This window comes from Pseudonaja textilis, chromosome 16 (assembly GCF_049901715.1).
Source record: "Pseudonaja textilis isolate UNSWEBS1 chromosome 16, rPseTex1.2, whole genome shotgun sequence".
NCBI lineage: Eukaryota > Metazoa > Chordata > Lepidosauria > Squamata > Elapidae > Pseudonaja > Pseudonaja textilis.
The window spans coordinates 4,407,060-4,429,606 of NC_142005.1; the positions used below are offsets into that span (position 1 = coordinate 4,407,060).

The 22,547-nt window shown below is 44.9% G+C and overlaps 2 protein-coding genes across 3 annotated transcripts; both read left to right on the forward strand.

Annotated features, from left to right (window-relative positions):
- The first annotated feature begins 1,154 nt into the window (after nt 1–1,154).
- On the forward strand, nt 1,155–6,840 carry ZDHHC24 (zDHHC palmitoyltransferase 24). The gene is made up of 4 exons (XM_026716288.2): nt 1,155–1,447; nt 2,882–3,159; nt 3,993–4,305; nt 5,312–6,840. The coding sequence occupies exons 1-3, from the start codon at nt 1,200–1,202 to the stop codon at nt 4,301–4,303; spliced, it is 837 nt and encodes a 278-aa protein (XP_026572073.1). The 5' UTR covers nt 1,155–1,199; the 3' UTR covers nt 4,304–4,305; nt 5,312–6,840.
- A 98-nt stretch (nt 6,841–6,938) lies between these two features.
- TSGA10IP (testis specific 10 interacting protein) lies at nt 6,939–22,231 on the forward strand. 2 transcript variants are annotated; one of them, XM_087913614.1, is made up of 9 exons: nt 6,939–7,068; nt 7,886–8,129; nt 10,819–10,976; nt 13,337–14,052; nt 15,500–15,716; nt 17,634–17,801; nt 19,477–19,576; nt 20,638–20,762; nt 22,080–22,231. In XM_087913614.1, exons 2-9 carry the CDS (start codon nt 7,980–7,982, stop codon nt 22,123–22,125), a joined length of 1,680 nt encoding a protein of 559 aa, XP_087769740.1. In that variant the 5' UTR covers nt 6,939–7,068; nt 7,886–7,979; the 3' UTR covers nt 22,126–22,231. The 2 variants fall into 2 exon arrangements, with proteins under 2 accessions (XP_087769740.1, XP_026572075.2); XM_026716290.2 differs by having other exon boundaries at nt 6,949–8,129.
- The last annotated feature ends 316 nt before the right edge of the window (nt 22,232–22,547 follow it).

Sequence of the window (22,547 nt, forward strand, 5' to 3'; positions counted from 1 at the left end):
GGGAAGCAGATCCATGTTCCTGAATTATGGATTTGGCGATAGCTGCAAAGATTGCAGGAAAAGCTAATTAGCCCCAGACTCAGCAAAGGCAGAGAAAATGGATTAACAAACCAAGATTCACTTGATTCAGGCTTGGGGGTGCGGATGAGTGAAGATGGACTAAGGAAAAAGCAATTATGGGGGGGGAGGTTGAGGGAAGCCGTCCTTTGATGCTATGTAGGGCACTGCACGTCAGAACTAGTTTTTCCCCGTGCCATCACTCAGCTAAACAACTAATTCCCACAACACTGTCAAATTATCTAAAAAGGCAGTATTACCATCATTATTCTCACCTTCCTAATAACCTATCTCCTTATCTTCTTATGACTATAACTTCATTGTTTGTATCTTACAATTTATATTGTTTACTTAATATCTCAGCATGATTTATGTCACTGGTTTATTTAGTATCCAGGACTATCACTAAGTGTTGTATTTAATGTTTTATGATGAATGTATTTTTACAATGACTATGATAATAGCAATAGCACTTAGACTTATATAGCCCTCTCTAAGCAGTTTACAAAGTCAACCTATTACCCCCAACAATCTGGGGCCTCATTTTACCGACCTTGGAAGGATGGAAGGCTGAGTCAAACTGATCTATCACTATTGTTGTATGCACACTGAGAGCTTATGCACCAGAGACAAGTTCCTTGTGTCTAATCACACTTGGCCAATAAACAATTCAAAAAATTGTTTATTGATCATGTGACCCCGGGACGTTGCAACCATCATAAATGTGAGCCACTTGTCAAGCATCCAAATGCAAATCATGTGACCATGGCCGCAACAGTCGTTAAGCGTGAAACATGCTCATGTCACTTTTTTCAGTGCCCTTGTAGCCTCAGTCAATAAACGAACTGTTGCAACTCGAGAACTACCTGTATTTATCGTTTGAACATAATTGTTGCATTTTTTGTTGGTGGTGGTGCACAATGGCACCTCTGACACGCTTGTCAGGTAGACAAATTGTTGAGGTAAACAGGGAGATTCAAAACCCGAACGCCGATTGGATAGGAGTCGCGCCTATCAGTTAGAAAGGCGGGCTTAGCAGGGGCGGCTGCAGCCGCCGATTGGCTCAACGGTTTGAGCGGGAAAGGGGCGGCCGAAGCGAAGCCGGAAGAGAGGCGAAACGCGTGGGCCGCGCACGCGCCGCCATGGCAGGCAGCGACTGGGACCGGCGAGTGTTGCCCGTCTGCGTCGGGGCGGTGTTGGCGACCGCGCTGGTCGCGGAGGTGCTGGTGGTGCTGCTGCGATTCCGTCCTCCCGGAGACCCGTTCCCGTTCTGGCCCATCGCCTCGCTGCTTTTCCTGTTGACGAGTGCGCTGGAGAACGCCCGCCGATTCATCATGGCTTCGCCAAGCACGCGCGGCGTTATGCTGGCGGGGGCGGGGCAAGGATGGGAGTGAGTGGGCGGGGTTACCGACGCGGCGGGGACCAACGGGAAAGTGGTCGAGGGAGGGGCTTCTAAAAGTGGCGGGAAAAAAAGGCCCCGCTTGGAGTGTGTGGGGCGGGGGAGAGACTACTTCAGTAATGACGGAATTAGATCTCTGAAAGGAAAATGGAGATGAAACAGTTTCTTTTAGAGGCAAGGGGGCACATGCTTAGAAACACGCTTTTTTCTCGTTGGGCTTCTTTTTCAAAACTTCAGAAAAAAGGGAAAACGTTTGGGAGAATATCAGCCTTTCTCAACATGGTGGAGGAGCTTTAAAGCAAATGATTCAACCTGTTAAGTTTGTTGAACTTAAGGCCTCGTGGTTCCTAGTTTTATGTGGTCCCTGCTCAAGGAGGAAGCCCGCTGGGGATTGACTAAAAGTGTAAAGGAAAGAAAGAATAATGGAAGGAGGAGGCATTATTTTCTATCAGTTCAGCCTACCTCACAGGGTTGTTGTGGGGAAAATAGCAGGAAGAAAGAGTAGTACTAAGTATGCCTGCCTCTTTAAGTTACTTATAAAATGATGAAGGGCAAGATAAATATCAAATAATTCATCAGGCATATAATAGTATTTGTGGACTGCAAACTTCAGACAGACCACTGGATGGCACCAAAGAGACATGAGGCTATTCTTTGCTGCCCTCTAGTGACTGCCTTGTGTATGTTTTAAATTTGTTTGCTGCCCTTGTTGCAAGGTGACGCCAGGCGGCATACAATATATAAAAGCAACAGTATCATAAAATATTTCAAATAAAAATACAAATTATAATTAGAAGATTGGGAAGAAGGAGCAGGATGTGCCAGAGTGAGGTGGGATCTTTTATAGGTCCAACCACCTCAAAAAAAAATTTCAAGAAGGATTTGGAACCCTAAAGGAAGACAAATGTACTCCCTGGGCCGCATCAATAAGGCTTTATTGGCTTATTTGTTTATATCCTACCTTTACTTTTTTTATAAACAACTCAACATATTTAATGCTCCTTCCAATTTCCCACACAACAACAATTCTTTAAGTTGGTTGGGCTGAGAGACATACTCTAATCTAAAGTCACTCAGCAGGCTTTATTGCTTAATGTAGAATTGAACGTCATCTGGTAAATGACCCAAAGTCACTCATCTGACTTCCATGCCCAAGGCGGGACTAGATCTCACTGTCTCCTGGTGATTGACCAGGAGACAGTCACTCAGATAGCTTTCATGTCTAAGGTAGGACAAAACTAGAACTCAGTTGAAGTCTAAGTTGGAACTAGAACTCACTGTCTCCTGGTGATTAGCCAAAGGTCACTAGACAGCTTTCAAGCAGGACTAGAACTCACTGTCTCCTGGTGCTTGCTATAAGACACCCAGTCAATTCCATCTATTTTCCCACCCTCTCCTAATGCTTATTCTTTTGTCTCCTTCCAGCTACTGCTATTCCTGCCAGACCCATGTGCCACCCCGCTGCAGCCACTGCTTTACCTGCAACGTTTGTGTCCTGCGACGAGATCACCATTGCCTGCTGCTCGGCCAGTGTTTGGGCTATCAGAACTACCGTTACTTCCTCTGCCTGCTGCTATATGGGTCGGTTGCCTTGCTGTACAGCAGTTTGCTCAACGCTCACATGGTTTGGATGCTGCTTGAGGAAGGTGGCCTTGCCTACACAATCCTCCTGCTGTTGCTGCCTTGGCTGATGCTCCTGATGGGTAAGAACAAGGGAGAGCTTTTATTTATTTGTTTATTTAAAAGAAGACGGTGGACATTTTTCGGTATCTGGGTTCTCATCTTCAAGGCAATGGCATCATCAATGGCGAGGTGCGAACAAGGGTGAATGCAGCCTGGATGCCTCAGTGAGAACTCACTGGTATGCTATGAGACACACGAATGCCAACCTGTCTTAAATCTAAGATTTACAAGACCACCATCCGCCCTGTTGCAATGTATGGCACTGAATGCTGGGCAGCAAGAAAAGAACCGAAAACTATCTCCATGCCATGGAATTGAGAATGCTTTGTTGGACATCGGGCATTTCCCTTCTTGACCACATCACAAATGACACCATTTGACAACATTTTATAGAGAAGATGAGAGATGAGAGAAAGCCAGCTCAGTCCAGAGAGCAGGACCTTCCACTGTAGCTAAGACTGCCTACCAACTAGACTTTGTGGGCGTCCAAAACAGGGGCAAGATGCCATCAACAAAGTCATGCAAGCCGCGGGCCTACGCCCTGGAGATGCTACTGGCCATGCAAAGTGGGGTTCAATGATCACTTAACAATTGTTTCACTTAGCATCTTTGGCTCAAATGTGCTCGTAAGTCGAGGATTACCTGTAAAACAAAACAATAATAATAACTTACAATGAAAAGGTGGGTAGGAAAGGAGCAAGAACGCACACAAGGGCAGGTGGGTCTTGTCTTAATCATGGTTGGCTGGAGAAGTCTGGGAGTTGAAGTCTACAAGTCTTAAAGTTGCCAGAGTTGGACATGCCTGCTCTAGATGGAGCAGCTATACTTACACTTCACCTTCCTTCTCTTGCAGGGCAAGTCAGTTTCGTGACCTTTGTCTACGCTTTTGTGACGGACATCTGTGTTGTGGGCTTCTTGTTCTGCATCAGTTTCCTGCTATTCCACAGCTTGCTGGCCCTGCGTGGACAGACCACCAAAGAATGGTTCGAAGGAAATCGCCGGTACCACTTGGGTTGGCAAAACAACCTTCAACAAATCATGGGAAACCGGTGGCTGCTGGCCTTCCTCACGCCTTTCATCACTTCCCCTTTGCCAGGAGATGGAATCACTTTCCAAACTAGCGCTCTGAAAACAGAAGTGCTCTCCCGAACACATAGCTACTAAAGGTGAGTTCTGGGATTTTAAACAATTAGGCAGTGTGTGGCAATCAAAAAAATATGTCAAAGTGATCTGTTAAAACAAAAAGTGCAGAGTCGCCCTGTGGCAAGATGGACGGCAAACAAATTTGATCATAAATAAATTCGAGTCTTACTGGCTCAGGGTTTACTCATCCTTCCATCTTTCTGAGGTTGGTAAAATGAGGACCTGGATTGTTGGGGGCAAGAGGCTGACTCTGTAAATTTCTTAGGGCTGTAAAGCGCTGTGAAGCGGTATATCTTAAGTCCTATTTCTGTTGTTACTACTTAATAGCTGCAATGATTCACTTAAGAACTATGACAAGAAAGGTCAAAAAATGGGGAAATCATTTAACAGCTGTCTTGCTTAGCAACAAAAAAATTTTGGGCTCAGTTGTTGTAATTTGAGGACTACCTATAGTATTATAGTACTATATAGATATTATACATTATAGATCTGCAGAACATTTTGAAATGTTGAATTGCACCACATTATTAGTAGTCCTTGACTTACAACCACAATTGGAACCAGAATTTACATTGCTAAGCAAAATGGTTGTTAAGTGAGTTGCACATGATTTTACAACCTTTTTGGCCCCAGTTAAGCAAATCATTGTAGTTGTTATGTGAATCACATGGTCGTTAAGCAGATCTGGCTTTTATTGTTGGAATCTGGCTAGGAAGGTCTCAAATGCCAATCACATGACCCAAGGGCACTACAATTATTGTAGATCAGGGGTCCCCAACCTCTGGTCTGCTGACTTGACACAGGACTGCAAAACCACACCTCCTCCGGTCCGTGGAAAAAGTCTCTCCATGGAGTTGGTCCCTGTTGCCCAAAAGATTGGGGGCATGACCGTGGGGATGCTATGAGGGTCATTATCATAAGTCATGTTTCTCCCTGCTGTTGCAACTTCGAACGGTCACCAAACAACTGGTTGTAAGTGGAGGACTATTTGTGTTCAAGTTTGCTTATGACGGATTCACTCTCTTCCAGAGTTTCCCCATCTGTATTTATGAGGAAAGTTGAGTTCCTTTCAGCGATGGTGCTCTTCATTCAAAAGCAGACAACTTGGACAAAAATTCTGAAGGTTTTGTCTTACATCATTGAAAGCTAAAAGCACTTTTGATCTTGGAACGGTGGTGATCGGTTGCTTCCCCCCACCATGGGACTTGCAGGGCTTTCGTTCCAGGGATCTGGAAAGGAGAAAATTGCTAACGGGGGCAAGAGAGGGGGACACTTGTGCTCAGCTAAATTGGTCTAAATGCAATGGTTAATACTGAACCATCTTTCTCCTGGTCCAAAGTACATTATATATTGTCTGTGTATTTTTTTTTTCTCCCTCTTATGTCTGCTGCTCTGAAAAATTGCACACCCCTTCTTTTCCCAGCTTGGGAAAAATGTGAAGCTAAAACCAAAAGAAAAACACTGGCTAGAAATGGATTCAGGGACCAAAATCCAAGTTTATAATGCTTTGCATCTCCGTTTTTTCCTCTCCTTGAAGCAATTATGAGGCTGGTTTTTTTTTTTCCTGAGCCATAAGATCATGCAGAAGTCAACAAATCTTATGTTGTGAAATATTAGGGCAGTGTTTTTCAACTGTGGCAACTTTAAGACAAGTGGACTTCAACTCCCAGAATTCCCCAGCCAGCTATGCTTTAAGAGGGAATGGGTTTCAACTTCCAAAATTAAATCATGCTGGGATTCTGGGAGATGAAATTCACCCCTGTTAAAATATCTTACCTGCGGAATTCTGGGAGTTGAAGTCCACCCATCTTAAAGTCACCAAGGTTGGGAGATACTGTGTCAGGCAGATGGTTAATTTTTTTTACCTGTTGTCATTCTGCCTGTTCCTTTTCCACATTTGGCACTGTTCCACCCAATATTGTCCACCTTAATGTCTGTCTGCTCTTTTCATATCCAAAATCACAAAATCCCTATAGATTTGCACTGTGAGAGACGCACAAAAGGTGTGGGCATGGGGGAACCCAACATTTGCTATATTTTTTTCTTCTTTTTGTTAAATTTTATCCACTGCATTCTATGATTGTTGTTAATAATATTTTTTTAATGCTTTAATGTTTTTATGCTGTAAGCCACTCAGAGTTGTTGAATACAAGATGGGTGGCAAATAAATTTCCTAAATAAAGAATTTATACAAGTGGCCTTATTTAACTGAGCACTGATTGCACTGTAAACTTTTCAACCCAAAAAATAAAATATCTTCCCATTTCTTCAAGCCAGTGCAGATTATCATCAGTGGGGTTAATTTTAATATCAAGGTAATGCCCTGGCCCTTGGTTGTTGTGAACAGACTGAAGAAACTCAAAAGCAGCACTGTGCATGCCAGATGTCTGCCTCTCTTAGTAACATTGAATTACATTGGGCTTGGATAAAGGGTTAAAATTATATTTTTCATGAATTGTACAAGGAAGCATGAAGCAAATGGCTATTTTTCTGCTTTAACATTTCATGTAACTTCTTGAGAAGTTTAAAGAAATAAATGGGGGAAAATTAAATAGTAATGACATCCTTTTGTGATCTCTTTGTATTGTTTTAATTTGCATTGTAGTTGGTTGATTAGAGCAGGGGTCCTCAACCCCTGGGGTATGGACTAGTACAGTTCCAATCCATGGCCTGTTAGGAACTGGGCTCCACAACTGGATGTAAGTGGTGGGCAAGGAAGCAAAACCATCCCCTCCAGGTCCATGGAAAAATTGTCTTCCACGAAACTGGTCACTGGTGCCAAAAAGGTGAGGGACTGCTGGGTTAGAGGTCTCAAATTTGCAGCCTTTAGCCATACCATCTCTTTTTCCCACATTTTAACAATCATGCTTTGTCCGTGCTGATTTTGAAAATAAATTGCCTGTCAACTCAGAACCAAAAGCAAATATTAGTATTCTGGTTCATGGAAAATGCTGCCAGCTATGTGCCCAAATTTTAAATCCTCTTTTTCAAGATCCAGCTTTCATAATTATGACCATCATTAGACTTTAGGAATCGAGAGGGCAACATAGAATTTTCTGTATCTTTGAGACGTACACTTGGTTTGTAGTTTTGAAACCTAGATATAGCAGACCTAGGTTAGATGAGAATAAGACTGTTTTGTTTAGATCTAAGAGTCAAATTTGTTGTTTTATTTTTATCTATTAACTTTTTAAAACTCTCCATAAGAGGGGCTTTGTTTGCTGATTAGAGCAGTGCTTCTCTACTTCACCAACTTAAATCTGGGTAGACGCCAACAGCCATGCTGGCTGGGGAATTGTGGGAGTTGAAGTCCACACAGGTTTAAATTAACCCCAGCAACACTGGATTAGAGAAGGACTTATCACTTAACCACACCAAATATCCCACTGAGCTAAAACTTCTATTTGAGTCTCCTTTGGCTTCAGCTTCTATGAAGGGACTGTTGAAACACATCATACAAATAATAACATATTTCTTTCTTTTCTGGGGCTGAATTCAACACTGACATAGATCTGAGGTACAAGGCCCAGCTAGATTTCAAATCTTAGCAGTGGTGTTTCCATGCCAACGTCCAGCCTGTCCTGTGTCTTGCCTTTATTCCAGAACCCTCTGCTTTGGCTAGGCTTGTTCTGAAAGAGGACCAGTTGCTTCGGTAACCAGAGAGTAGCCAGGACTCTTCCATGTTGTCGTGGGCACCATGTTGAACCCTCATCGGCAGTCTGTGCTGACTAATGCCTGTATCAAGCCCTCAGTGGATCCCATCACCCGGACCCCTGGCACCATCTATGAACCAAAGGGGCAGGTCCGACTTTTGGGTCTGCTTTCAGAAAATACCCCATCGCAACAGGTAGCTTGGGTTGGCCTGGCACCACACCATTGACATGGGTTATGGGTTCATCCACTGCAGAAAACACTAATTCGTCTTAACTAACCAGCTAGAGGAGAAAAGCAGGCAGAGCCAAAGCGGGTGGTGGAGTAAAGCAAGTCATCAGTCTAGAATCGTTTTGTTTCCACAGTCTAAATCCAATTCGATTGTTCCTTATCTAGCACCGCTTTACTCCTAACATTATTTGACTAGATTCTTATACCTATGGTCCTGTTTCTTTATGCCTGACACTAGCAACGAAGATTAAGCTTTAGTGAGGGCAAGGAATAGCCAGAGCAGCCATGAAAGGCTGTTCAGTCTCTTAAGAAGAGACTGGACAGCCACTTGTCTGGAATGGTATAAGGTCTGCTGTTTGAGCATGGGGTTAGACTAGAAGACCACCAAGGCCCCTTCCAACTCTATTATTCTGTTATATCTTCCTAAGCATCTCCATTGAGAGCCGTCAAGTTCCCTCTTTTGCTTTTTTTCTCCATTAAGAATCTTATTAAAATTGTCATAAAATTGTCCCCTGGTGACTCTGGGCAGCATAAACGTGAAACAAATAAATAAAAAATCATAAGATACAAATAAAAATAAGCATGAAGGGGAAAGTGAAAAAGGCGAAGAAAGGTGTAGGTGTAGGGAAAGAAAAAACAACATTAACTCCCAACCTCTTTCAGCAGATTAAAATACAGAATAAAATTGCAGCCCCCGCATTTTTACCAATTTAAACAAATACTGAATTTCTACAGCAACAAGCCATTCATCAGCAAACGTTAACGTCAAGAGTTCATTGTCTTTCTGTCTCGAACACAGAGTCCAGAAGCGGTTCCCAAGTCAAAACAAAGATGGATATGTTCTTTTCTCTAATTAAAGCAGCCATGCCATTTGTTGTCCATCAAGTGCCCTTAATGCATTTTACAGAAGCTTTTCATTAAAATATAAGACTCTTTAATAGAGACGCACTGATCTCAAGAGACTCTAGAAAAAGTGCAGAGAAGAGCAACCAGGAAGATGAGGGGACTGGAGACTAAAACATGAAGAACAGTTGCAGGAACTGGGCCTGGCTAGTCTAGTGAAGAGAAGGACCAGGATAGCAGTATTGGAGGGGCTGCCACAGAGAGGAGGAGGAGGGGGTCAAGCTATTTTCCAAAGCACCCAAAGGCCATCCAGTTATGGATGGAAACTGAACAAGGAGAGATTCAACCTGGAAATAAGGAGAAACTGACAGAACAATCAACCAATGGAACAGAAGTTGCCTTCGGAAGTTGCGGGAGAGTCATCACTTGAGACTTTCAAGAAGAGATTGGACTGCCATTTGTCAGAAATGTTGTAGGGTCTCCCACTTGGGCAGGGGGTTGGACTAGATGACCTACAAGGTCCCTTCCAACTCTGATTATTATCTGTTATCAAGCATTATCCTGATTAGTAGACCAATTATAAAAGTATTTTAGATAGTTGATCTGGTTAATGTCTGTGTTCATTCCTTCAATTTCTATGCTAACTACAGGCAGTCCCCGACATACAACAGTTCGTTTAGTGACCATTTGAAGTTTCAGTGGCACTGAAAAAAGTGACTTAGGACCGTATTTCACACTGATGACCATTACAGCATCCTCATGGTCACATGATTTACATTTGGAAGCTGTGGCAACTGGTTCATACTTATGACCGTTGCTGTGTCCCAAGATCATGCCATCCCCTCTAGCGACCTGACAAGCAAAGTCAACAGGGAAAACTAGATTCGCTTAACAACCGTGTTGCCAACTTAACAACTGCAGGGATTCGTTTAACCACTGTGGCAAGAAAAGTCATAAAATGGGGCAAACCTCACTTAACAAATGTCTCACTTGGCAGCGCCCAGTTTCAGCACCCTGAAGTCACTCTGAGACCTTCCCAGCTGGTGTGAGAAGCAGGTCAATGGTGAAACCGGCAGGGAAGGTTGCAGGTCACCATCATGTGATGTCTCACTTAACAACCATGGTGATTTGCCTAACGGCCATGGCAAAAAAGGGTCCTAAAATTGAATGAGGTCACATAGTGCCTCATTGAATGATGGCACCACTTAACAGCAAATTTTCTGGTCTCTCTTGTAGTTGTAAGTCAAGGACCACCCATAGAGGTAAAATTGATAATCAGAATAGAGCTGGAAGGGACCCTGAAGGTATCCTAATCTAACTCAAGCAGGAGAACCTATTCCATTCCAGATAGGTGACTGTCCAGCCTGTCCTTAAAAACCTCCGGTGATGAAGCACCCACAACTTCTAGTGGCAAGCAGTTCCACTGGTTAATTGTCCTCACTGTTAGGAAGTTTCTCCTTTAATTCCAGGTTGCTTCTCTCCTGGATTAGTTTCCATCCATTGTTTCTTGTCTTGCCTTCAGATGCCTTGGAAAATAAGTTGACCTCCTCCTCTATGGGGCAGCCGCTCAGATACTGGAATACTGCTATCGTGTCTCCCCTGGTCTTTCTTTCCTCTTGAACAGCCAAACCCAATTCCTGCAACTGTTCCTCATATGTTTTAGTCTCCAGGCCTTTAATCATCTTAGTTGCTCTCTGCTGCACGTTTTCCCAAATCTCAACATCTTTTTTGTAGTACGGTGACCAAAACTGGATGCAGTATTCCAGCTTAAAAAATTGCTTAAGAGGAACAGCCTCTTTCTCTTTCCTTAGGAGGACTACCTGGATGCTGGCGATGGACTGCTTATCTGTATGAAACGCACCAAGAAAAAAGGCCTTCGTCCTTTCTTCAAGGGCTGCTGGGAATCCGAACAAGCCATCCCTGATGTCAGCGAAGCCTCAGATGTTGACCCCGATCAAGACGTAAACAAGTGAGCTTGACAAAGGCTTTCTCTGGTTTTAATCCTGGGCAAGGCCCCTTTTGGAAATTAAGTTGCTATCCGTGACCATAGGACTGTGGGTCCTTCAGAGATTTAAAGCCAGTTGCCAGGGCAGGTTGTGTAGATCTGTGAAAAAAGCTCAAGTGTGTGTTACAGGTCTGTGTAATGTGTATATGGGAAAGATACTGGGAAGAGAACAGATAAGAGACAGCATAGCCTTCAGCTGCATAACGGATGGGTAAAGAAGCTCAATAAGGAACCCTCCCTAGTTTCTCAGACTGTAAGGGAGCGGGGCAGGATCTAGATCTGTGGAAAGTTCAGACTGTGTGCAGGGAGACAGAGCAAAGAAACACTACTTAGGAGCAGTCAGCTAAGAGGCAGCATAGCCCTCAACTGCACAGTGGATTGAGAGTCTCAGGAGGGACCCTCCCTAGTTTCTCAGGCTGTAAAGGGCTAGGGAGAATATAGATCTATGGACAAGAATGTGAGCAAGTACCGTATTTCCCCATGTATAAGCACCCCCTTTGTATAAGCCACCCCCAATTTTTGGACTGTGAAGTTTTGAAAAAAATATTTTATTAGAGAAACAAGTTATGAAGAAAGAAAATTTACAAAGAAACAAAATTCGACGTCTAGATCTACAACTTCGGTCATGACGCCGAAAGCGGTGCGGGCGACGCTTAGCAATCTACGCATCGGACGAGAGTAGGAACGAAGCATTCAGGCCGATGCCTAGTGTATGCATTTCTATCACGTACTCGCACTCGTAATCGTATCATCACGTACAATTTTTACAAAAAGTATAGCATACTGCTGGAAAACCAGTTTATTCCTACTTTATTATTTTATGCATTTTTCACGTATAAAAAGTGTACCTGCTTTGTATATGCCACCCCCTACTTTTTGGGCTTGAAAATTTTGGAAAAAGGGGTGGCTTATACATGGGGAAATACGGTATGTGTAATGGTATGTGAAAAGACCTTGGGAGTTGGAGTGAAGAGACCTGTAATGATCAGAAAAGAGAGCATAGCTCTCAGCTATGTTGCAGACAGGGCAAGAGGTTCAGAAGGGACCCTCCCTAGTTTCTCAGGCTGTAAGGGGATGGGGAGGAGAATCTAGATCTATGGAAAGAGTTCAACCTTATCAGACTGTGCAACGATATATGGGGAACACCTTGGGAGAGGAAACAAAGAGATACTGCCCAGGAATGGTCAGATAAGAGGCAGTATAATGCTCGACTGGTAGGACAAGAGGCTCAGAACAGACTCTCCCTAGTTTCTCAGTCAGTAAAGGAGATGGTGGGTATGGTATGTGGGGAAGACCTTGGCAGACAGGGCAAAGAGATGCTGCCAAGGAACAGGCAGATAAGAGAGCATAGCCCTCGGCTGCATAATGGATGTAAAAGAGGCTTGGATGGGACCCTCCCTAGTTTCTCAGGCTGTAAATTGGGGGGAGAATATAGATCTGTGGACAAGAATGTGAGCAAGTATGTGTAATGGTATGTGAGAAGACCTTGGGAGACAGAGTGAAGAGACCTGTCCAGTAATGGTCAGAAAAGAGAGCAAAGCTCTCAGCTATGTAACAGACAAGAGGGCAAGAGGTTCAGAAGGGACCCTCCCTAGTTTCTCAGGCTGTGAAGGGATGGGGAGGAGAATCTAGATCTATGGAAAGAGTTCAACCTTATTAGACTGTGCAACGATATATGGGGAACACCTTGGGAGAGGAAGCAAAGAGATACTGCCCAGGAATGGTCAGATAAGAGGCAGTATAACGCTCAACTGGTAGGACAAGAGGCTCAGAACAGACTCTCCCTAGTTTCTCAGTCAGTAAAGGAGATGGTGGGTATGGTATGTGGGGAAGGCCTCGGGAGACAGGCAGAAAGATGCTGCCAAGGGAATGGTGAGATAAAAGGCAGCTGAGCCCTCAGCGGCGTAATGGATGCAGAAAGAGGTTCAGAAGGGACCCTCCCTAGTTTCTCAGGCTGTAAAGGGTGTGTGTGTGAGAGAATATAGATCTGTGGACAAGAATGTGAGCAAGTATGTGTAATGGTATGTGAGAAGACCCTGGGAGATAGAGTGAAGAGTCCTGTCCAGTAATGGTCAGAAAAGAGAGCAAAGCTCTCAGCTATGTAACAGACAAGAGGGCAAGAGGTTCAGAAGGGACCCTCCCTAGTTTCTCAGGCTGTAAAGGAGGCGGTGGGAGACTTGTACTTTCAGACTTGCAAGATTCTGTCAACATAGTTAATACAGTAGAATTAGCTTCCCTGTTTGTTTCTTATCTGGTTTACCCTGTGAGGTACACGGCCGGTGTGGAGGATCTGGGTCTGATTTTAGCTCCACTTCCCCCCCCAGGCAGCTGGAGCCTGCCCCTCAGGAGCAGACCAATGAACCTTCGCCTCCCGAAAACCCCAAAATATCCCCTCGCCAAGGTTCCTTCCCCTTTCATTGGATGTGGGAGAGTTTTTCCATCAAAGGCCAGACCATCTGCCAAGACCAGGTTTTGGATAAGACCAAGAAGCTGACCTTGCCACGAGCTGCGACTGCCCCAGCCCGGGAGACCCCTTACAACCCTGACACCATCTTGGGCTCCCCAGCTCCCAAAGAAAGCCACTGCTTGGGAGTCCACAAGTCTTCCAAAACTCCCGAGGTCCCTTGCAGCAGACCCCAGAGGTACTTGCCGCATATGGGCTTGGTTCCTAGAAGCTCTCTCCTGCCCCTCTTCTGGAAGATGGAGGCTCGCTCGGAAGCCCGGAAGAGACAGCTGCGCCAGGAACGTCGCCATTGGCTGCACCTCACCCAGCAGCTCCTGAACCTGGAAGGGCAGCGTGTCTCGCGAGAAAAACAACTCTCGCTCGAGGAGTTGGAAGAAAAACTCAGAGCAGAGATGCTCTGCTTAGCCACAGAGCCCGAAGAGCCTGGCCCTCAAAAGGAGAAAAGAAAATCCAAGAATCGCGGCCCAACTCCCAAGGAGGAGCTGACCTTCAAACCGGTCATTAATCAGAAGGTGCCCAACTTCAAGCATCTGCAAAAGCGCTTCCGAGAACAGCTGGAGCAGAAGAAAGAGCAAGGTGGGTGCAGGAGAGCCTCAGTGGCAGGCAGGGGTTTATGAGGGCCGCAGCAGGTGTGGAGAAGGGAGACCAGCAGCCAGGTGGATGATAGCAGGAGACTTAGAAGAGTGATAGAAGTCATGACATTATTTATCAACCAAGTGTGATTGGATACACAAAGAATTTGTTTCGGGTGCATAAGCTCTCGGTGCACATACAAACAACAAAGTGATAGGTCATGTACCATGTTGTAGATCATAATTATAATAATTAAATATAGGATATAACAAGTGATAAATCATAGATACCAATAGGAGAAAGTAGTAGGAAAGATGAGAAGATAAGAAAGATGAGAAGATAAGAAAGATGAGAAGGAAAATGAGCCACGTTGGCTCAGTGGTTATAATTCAGTACTGCAGGCTACTTCTGCTGACTGCTGGCTGTCTGCAATTTTGCAGTTCCAGTATCACCAGGCTCAAGGTGATTTGAGGACCTAGATTGTTGGGGGCAAGAGGCTGACTCTGTAAACTGCTTAGAGAGGGCTGGAAAGCACTGTGAAGTGGTATATAAGTCTGAATGCTATTGCTATAATATCAGTACAGCCCTACTACATGGGTAAATATCTTTAAGCCTAAGACAGTGCAATGGGAATTAGGTGTTTAGCAGAATAATGGCACTGGGGAGAAATTATCTAATTGTTTTGGCATGCAATGCCCTATAGCAGCATCCAGAGGGGAGAAGTTGAAACAGTTTACGTCCAGCATGTAAAGGGTCTGTAGATATTGTATTTTCTCAGCCCTCTTTCTGGTTCGGGCAGTGTACCGTTATATACTGCTTCATGGTGCTTTCCAGCCCTCTCTAAAGCGGTTTACAGAGTCAGCCTATGGCCCCCAACAATCTGGGTCCTCATTTTACTGACCTTGGAAGGCTGAGTCAACATCGAGCCTTTGAGGATCAAACTGCTGGCAGTGGGCAGAGTTTACCCTGCAATACTGCATTCAAACCACTGCACCACCAGGACTCCTAGTGTACAAATAGCCCTCGACTTAGGGGCACAACTGAACCCCAAATTCCCATTGCTGAGCAAGACAATTGTTAAATGGGTTGTGCCCCATTTTATGACCTTTTTTTGCTGCCATTAAGTGAATTGGTTCAGTTGTTAAGCAACTCGTAGGGTCGTTGAGTGAATCTGGCTTTCCCTCATTCACCTTGTTTGTCAGGAGTCAGCTGGGAAGTTTACAAGTCCTGTGACCCCCCCGGGACATTGCAATCGTCATAAATACATGCCAATGGTCAAGCGACCGGATTCTGATCACAGGACCAGGGGGAATGCTGCATTATTCTACGTTAAGTGTGAAAAACGGCCATAAGCCACTTTCTTCCGTGCCGTTGTAACGTCAAAGAGTCGCTAAGTGAGCGGTTGTACGTCGAGGACTGCCTGTACGTCTGTTTTCCCTAACCTTTCCAGGAAAACTGACCGTCTGCAAGCCGTTCCACCTTCATTCCAGTAGTTCTCAGCCTCTTTCGGAAATCGAGGAAAAGCGAGACCAGGAAGATTTATTTCAAAACCTCCGGCGACTTTGGAGCCTACACTGGAGGGCTCAGTCTTGTCCTGATTTTGAACCGTCATTGGGTGCTCAAGTGATGCCCACCAAGACATCTGATAAAAGGCAGGAAGCTAACAGGTATGCGTGCAGGTTGCTTTCAGTGTCTCCCCCACCACCACCACCCCAAAAAAATTCTGTGGTTTTCAACAGTGGTGAATTTTTATAGCTCGGATGTAGGATGAGGGCGAAGGTTTGTTCTTCGAGCTTGTGGGTTGGTTTCAGAGGTGGTATTCAGCTGGTTCTGACCGGTTCTACAGAACCAGTAGCAGAAATTTTGTGTGATGACCCAGGATGGGATACAAAAACAACGAAGTCACAAAAACAGGTGAAGTCCCTTTAATTCCTTCAAGTTGGCTTCAAAGGTCCAATTATCATTGACTGGAGAAAAAACTCCCCCACAAACAGTTGTGAAAAGGAAGAATTTCTGTTCAAACTCAGAATACACATAAATTATAAATAGAAAAAAACAACAACACAAACCACACTGAAGAATTAATGAGACAAATCAGGATAAGGGCTTGAAGGTGTCCACAGATATCGAAATACACACACTGGGAAGGATACCAGAACTCAGATAAGATCTGACAGACTAGAAATATTTTCATACTTTGCTTCCAGCACTGGGTCATGCGCAGTTTGTCCTTTTAAACAGTCCTCACAACAGCAGCCCATGAAGGGGATCAAGGCCCTTTCCTCCCCCTTAGACCATGCCATTCACATTTCTCCCTTATCCACTCCTCCCTGCGTGCCTAAGATGAAGAGGGGATGGGCCTGGGTCTTCCTCTGAATGCCCAGCCGGCCTGTGCCCTTCCCCAATTTACTCCACAACCACCGGAGCCACACTCCCACTCCCTTTCTGCTTTTCCTCCTCTCCCTCAGAGTCAGATTCTAACAGGGGCATAACATTTTGAGTAGTTGGGAGAACCAGCGAATCCCACCTCTGACTGGCCCTGCCCCCATCTATTCTCTGCCTCCCATTGAGTCCCAGCTGATCGTCTGGGTCTTCTTTGGTTGCCCTGCACAGAGGAACTGGAAAGCAGGTTAGTGGGGTGGGAGGGAATGGGATTTTGCAGTATCCTTCCCCTGCAACGCCCACCAAGCCATGCCCACAGAACTGGTAGTAAAAATATTTTAAATCCCAACACTGGTTGGTTTCCGAGAGTTTCGTTAGCGGGTTAGGCAACATCTTCAGCGGACTTTAGGATCTATCACAAGACTCCCTGATGACTCACAGCTGACCCCCTCACATCACTTGACACACCCACAAGTTGGAAAAACACCGACACTGACACCCCCTAAACTCCGCTGAAGACATTACCTAGCCTGGTAATGAAACGTTTGGAAAGCAACCCACGCGCTCGGAGAACGAACCTTCGCCCTCAATCATTGGGGTATATCAGACGAATAAAAATACATCCAAATTACAAACTTGCCAACTTGTCAGCTGAAGAACTTACGTAGAAATTGTTTCTACCAGGAACTGAAAAAGTAAAATAAAGATTTTTGCCTTGCAGTTCAAATGATTGAACAAACTTCAGCAGTTGGGTTAACCCAAGAGACCCCGCTTTAGTGAATCACGAGTCAGCTTGTTTGGGAAACTCAGGCACTGTCTGGGTAATGGTTAGCTATAATAGGTAGTCCTCAACTTACAACCACAAGTAAGCCCAGCATTTCTGTTGCTAAGCGAGACATTTGTTAAGCCCCATTTTATGACACAATTGTTAGGTGAATCAGCTGGCTTTCATGGCTAAAGCAAACTAGAACTCACAGTCACCTGAGGATTGGTCCAAAATTTCACAGCTGGCTTTCATGGCTAAAGTGGGACTCGAATTCACGGTCTCCCACTGTGTAGTCTAGTGCCTTAACCACAAGACCAAACCATCTCGTTTGCAAAGTGAATTGTCGTAAGTCGAGGACAACCTGTGCCAGCATCTCCTGTCTTTGTTCCGTTCTTGGAGCATTGCCTCATGGCCTCAACTCCAATTCTTTGTCTAGATTGCTTTTGATGGAATGGGAACGTCGAGAGCAGCAGGAGAAACACCGGGCTGAGCTGCGCAGATTGAAGGCGCAGCACATGCAGCGGGAAGTGGCCAAATGCTTGGCTACTTACAGGAATAAAGGATACTCTTCCACATCAGTCCAGAGAAGGCGGGAAGAACTCAGGTGAGTATCTCCACTCCCACCCCACCCCCGTCTCCAAGGCCATCTTGAGTTGCGCCACTTACTTATTTATGTACCAGGATGGGAGACACCAGGAGATCCCAGCAAGGAAACTAGGATGAGAAGTTGAAAAATTAGTTCAGATCCAAAATAAGAGTGTCCAGCCGTTTGCCAAAAACCTATAGGAATAGCTTTGTAAAGTTAAGGAAAGAAAGAAAGAAACTTAGTCTGGCAGAGAAATGATGCTCTTCTAACCTGGATTGGCCGCTTCATACATCACCCTGAAGACAAAAACATATTTTTAAAGTGTTTATTAATTTACTGGATTTATATAGCCTCCTGTCTCACGTACAAAACTCTGAGCAGCTTGCAATAAAATTTATAAATAACATTGTTGGTTTAGTGGCAGTTGATGTTATGTACTTATAGGTAGCCCTTGACTTAACCCCTTGTCTTAGTCTTAGGGCATTAGGTAGCCCTTGACATAAGCCATTGGTTAACATTTGTTTAACAAAAATTACAACGGCACTCAAAAAGTAACCATACCATTCCTCGTACCTATAACCGTCACAGCATCCTCATGGCCAGGCGCTTGGCAACCAGCATGTATTTTTGATGGCAGCAACATTCCAGGGTCATGAGAACACTCTCTGTGTCCTTCCCAGCCAGCTTCGATAATTGGAAAAGCTGGATTTGCTTAATGACCACGCGATTCACATGTATACCCAACCTGTATATTTATCTATCGGATTTAGACAGCCACACATTTCACAAAATACGACTTTAGAGTTATTTATTAAATTTATAGGCCGAGGCCGCTTATCGTGCATTCTCACGACTTTTTTTTCTTTTCTTTATCTCCTTGTTTAAAGCAACCAAACACAGTTAATTGATGAAGTTGCTCTTGGATGCTTAATCTATCTATATATATAAAAGCGAAATACCACTAACGCAACATCACAAAATCTCCAGAACCGTAAAGCCCACAAACTTAAAATTTGGCACGTAGGTTCCTCTTGGCTTCTAGGTGCTCACTAAGAAAGGATTTTCCAAAATGACCATCAGAGCATTATATATTATTATTATTATTATTATTATTATTATTATTATTATTATTATTATTATTATTATTATTATTGTTGTTGTTGTTGTTGTTGTTGTTGTTGTTGTTGTTGTAATAATAATAATATTAATAATAATAATATTAACACGCTCTGATGCTAAGGAGTTCTACTCCCCCTCCCCACCTGAAAAGAAATCTCTTCCAAATGCAAAACACAAGCAGAGGAGAGGAGTTTCAGTTTTAGTTTCACAGCAACCAAGCAGCTTTAGTACAGAACAGTTGAGCTAAGCCACGCCCAGGCTCCTTGCTGTCTCCTTCTTGCTCACACAGCAAATACTCTTTCAGTTTCCAAACAGCCCTCAACTCTCTCACACACTGACAGGACGCTAGCCAGATGAATACCAATGGATGCTGGTAAGCAGAGGCAGAATGTTTTTTTCCTTATTTTCCTCCCTCAAAACTTACCCAATAGTATCGTAGCGAAGCACAGGTATTGAGCTAGTAAATGAATAATTGGATCTAGATTAATGTGGCTGGGGTGCAAACATCTCACTGCTCCTGGCTTGATGCTGCATGCAAAACCTTTTCAGACCATTCTTTCCATGTCCTGAGTAGGAGGCAAGAGAAACAGCGCATGGAGGAATACATGATCCAGTTGCAGGAAATCCAGGATCGTGTAGACAGCCGCCCGTATCTGTTTGAGAGAGTCATGCAGGTGTGTGGTTCAGGACCAGATTTTGTGGGTGCCAGCAGTGGAGTTATATACCCTCTTCAGCCCTACTTCACTGAGTAAAACCCTCTCAAGATGACAGTCCAGGGAGGATCTGTACCAGTAGAAGAGAATTTTTGTAGCTCGGGATTGTGAGCTGCGGGGCCGTGGATGTTCTCTGAGCTTGTTAGTTTTCCTGCAGAACGTTTCATTATCTGACTGGGTAACGCCATCAGTGCGAAGGAATGAGGGGTTGACTCCCTGTTTTTATATACACTAGCTTGCATTGCCAGTGTTGACGGACATGTTGTTTTCTTCTAGGTAGGTTCTTCTAGGTAGAAGAAAACAGCATTTCCACCAAAATTGACAGGGCAAGCCACCGTGTATAAATAGAAAGTAAATCCCACTCCGTTTTAGCACTGATGATGTTACCTGGTTGGGTCATGGAACGTCTTCAGGAAAACAACCAAGCTCAGAGATCACCAAAGACACCTCCGTGGTCCTTCCCCCTCTCCTCCTCCTCCTCTTGACTCCATTCCCTTCAAATACTGCTGATGTTACCTAGTTGGATCATGAAACATTTGCAAGAAAATGGCCAAGCTCAGAGATCACCAAGGAGACCACAGTCGTCATTCTCCTCCTCCTCCTCCTCCTCCTCCTCCTCCTCCTCCTCCTCCTCCTCCTCCTCCTCCTCCTCCTCCTCCCACCCCCAACTCCATTCCCTTCTAACACTGATGATGTTCCCTAGTTGGGAATTTTCTCTGCAAGAAAATCAGCCAAGCTCAGAGAGACTCCCCCTCTGGGTTCACACATCACACTCAGTTCTCAACCAGGTTGCTCACCTCTGGCAGCCACTGCAATGTTGCTGCAACGTCTTCCCTTTTGCAAGCCATTTTGGAAGAGTGCTCCCTATGTGCTTTCAAGCTTGCGAAAGCGGCTTCTAAAAGATCATCTAGCCATGCTATTAACATGGGGTTCTGCTCAGTCTTTTTGGTAACGCTGCTGCCTTGGGTTCACACATCCATCCAACCCTCTCTCTTCTTCTTCTTCTTCTTCTTCTTCTCCAGACAAATGCCCGCCAGGCAGTTGAGCGCCGTTTCTCCAAAGTGTTGGCCGCCCTGGGCATCGACGAAGAGATGCTGTGGAAGCATGCTGCTCGGCAGTCTTTAGGCAAATATGGCATCCAAGACATGTAAGGCTGCTAGAATGGAGGGGCGGGGTACAGCCCTGCGAGGTAGTCCAGACAACAAAAACCCAACCAGGAGAACTTGCTCTATCTTTATTGTAGGGTTAAGGAACAGGGACTGGCAAGGCTGAAAGTGTTTGCCCACTCTTTTCCTCTTATTCTAAGGCAGGGGTCTCCAAACCTGGCAACTTTTCTTTTTCAAAATGCCTTTCCAATAAAGTATCTGTCCATTTTAAAGTTTTAGTTTTCCATATTTCCGAATATTTGCCTTTTCCTCCCCCCACCCCACCAGTCCTAATGTTTTTTCTGCTTGTACCACTGCTTCAAAAATAACAGTGAGTTCCCTTTTTTAGATAGGCTCTTGGGGTTGAGTTTAGTTGGAAAAGATTCTTCTCACCCTGTTTCACACACCATTCACTATCTCTGCTCCTGCACAGCACTTAAACGGACACGGCTGTCCCAACTTTGTGGTGACCATTTTGACCAGCGTCTTCCCTCCACTGTGGCATAGAGGGAGGAGGCTCTGATTTCCACAGGGGAGTTGCGTTCTCTCCCGGGACCACACGGAGCACCTCTCATTGGCTTCACCGCCCCTTCAGGGCGGTTTTCAGCTCTCTCCGGAGCCCACAAACACAGAGAAGCCAGCGCAGGAACAGAGGACTCTGTTCTCTGCTTCTGGTTCCGTTGCGATGTCAACCGGAAGTCCCTAAATCTGGCGACTTTTCTCATGTTCTTGCGGTATTTGTTTATATGTGTGCTTCAAAGCGCTGAGCTTTTTAAAAAAGGGAATGCAGGAATCTACAGGTTGTTGCCTGGAATCCTTTAAAGCCCCATTCCCTAACCTTAACATTGCAAAGATATGTGCTCCCAGATTTCACAAACCAGCATGGCTAGCTAGGGAATTCTGGGAGCTGAAGTCCACAAGTCTTACAGTTGCCAAGTTAGGAGACCTCGGGAAAACTATAGAGGGTCCCTTCTGAAATACTTCCCACACCCTTTTTCCTTCCATGGGCCTAGATACCATTTAACTTTTCACCTTTTTACCACGTAAAAGGTATCTTGGCCCACAAAGAGAAAAGGGAAGCAGACAGGATGTTCAGTCTGTGTCTCTCCTTCCGGTCTCCCAAGGTCATTCCTACATAGCATTGATCAAACTCAGTTCCTACTCATGGAGCCAAGGAAAGGTGTGTATTTCCCCTAGCGACCATGCCCCTAACTCTTTGACTGCCACACTAAAGCTTTCAATCCCGAATCAACCATTGGACTTAGGTCCTCCTTTCTCTAATACCTGGGAGCTCTAACTGGTGACATTTGTGTTTCCAGGTATCAGAGTACCGAGTCCTTAGAAGAGTTCCAAAACTCGATCTGAGAGGAAGATAGAATGGACAGAGGAAGCCATTTGGACCAGCAGCTCCCCTTGCCTCCTGGATCTGTAATCCTAGACCATCCCAAAATAAATCTAATGTTGAGAAGCAGAGGAACCCAGCCTGCCTTTGTTCACTCGTGCGTATCCCTGCAACCTGGTGGGGAGCAGCATTGCTAAGCCTGCGGACAGGCTGCCAGCAGCTGCATCCCTCGTTCCTAGGCCGGTTTTGGCCATAATGTTGTCTTGTAGCCACACACCTCTCCTGCACAAGCTGACTTGTCTTACTGTTAAGTGTTTGTTAATCGGGACAACCTGGTCTATCCAATTATGAGATGGAGCCTACTGTTAAATAGCACTTAGCAATAGCACTTAGACTTATACACCGCTTCACAGTGCTTTGCAGCCCTCTCTAAGCAATTTACAGG

Bases quoted from the DNA above. Each gene is read 5' to 3' on its own strand.
- ZDHHC24 (XM_026716288.2), top strand. From the start codon at position 1,200: ATGGCAGGCAGCGACTGGGACCGGCGAGTGTTGCCCGTCTGCGTCGGG. The intron at 1,448-2,881 runs GTGAGTGGGCGG...GTCTCCTTCCAG, and splicing joins GGGGCGGGGCAAGGATGGGA to CTACTGCTATTCCTGCCAGA. The intron at 3,160-3,992 runs GTAAGAACAAGG...CTTCTCTTGCAG, and splicing joins TTGGCTGATGCTCCTGATGG to GGCAAGTCAGTTTCGTGACC.
- TSGA10IP (XM_087913614.1), top strand. From the start codon at position 7,980: ATGTTGAACCCTCATCGGCAGTCTGTGCTGACTAATGCCTGTATCAAG. The intron at 10,977-13,336 runs GTGAGCTTGACA...TTCCCCCCCCAG, and splicing joins CCCGATCAAGACGTAAACAA to GCAGCTGGAGCCTGCCCCTC. The intron at 20,763-22,079 runs GTAAGGCTGCTA...TTGTGTTTCCAG, and splicing joins AAATATGGCATCCAAGACAT to GTATCAGAGTACCGAGTCCT.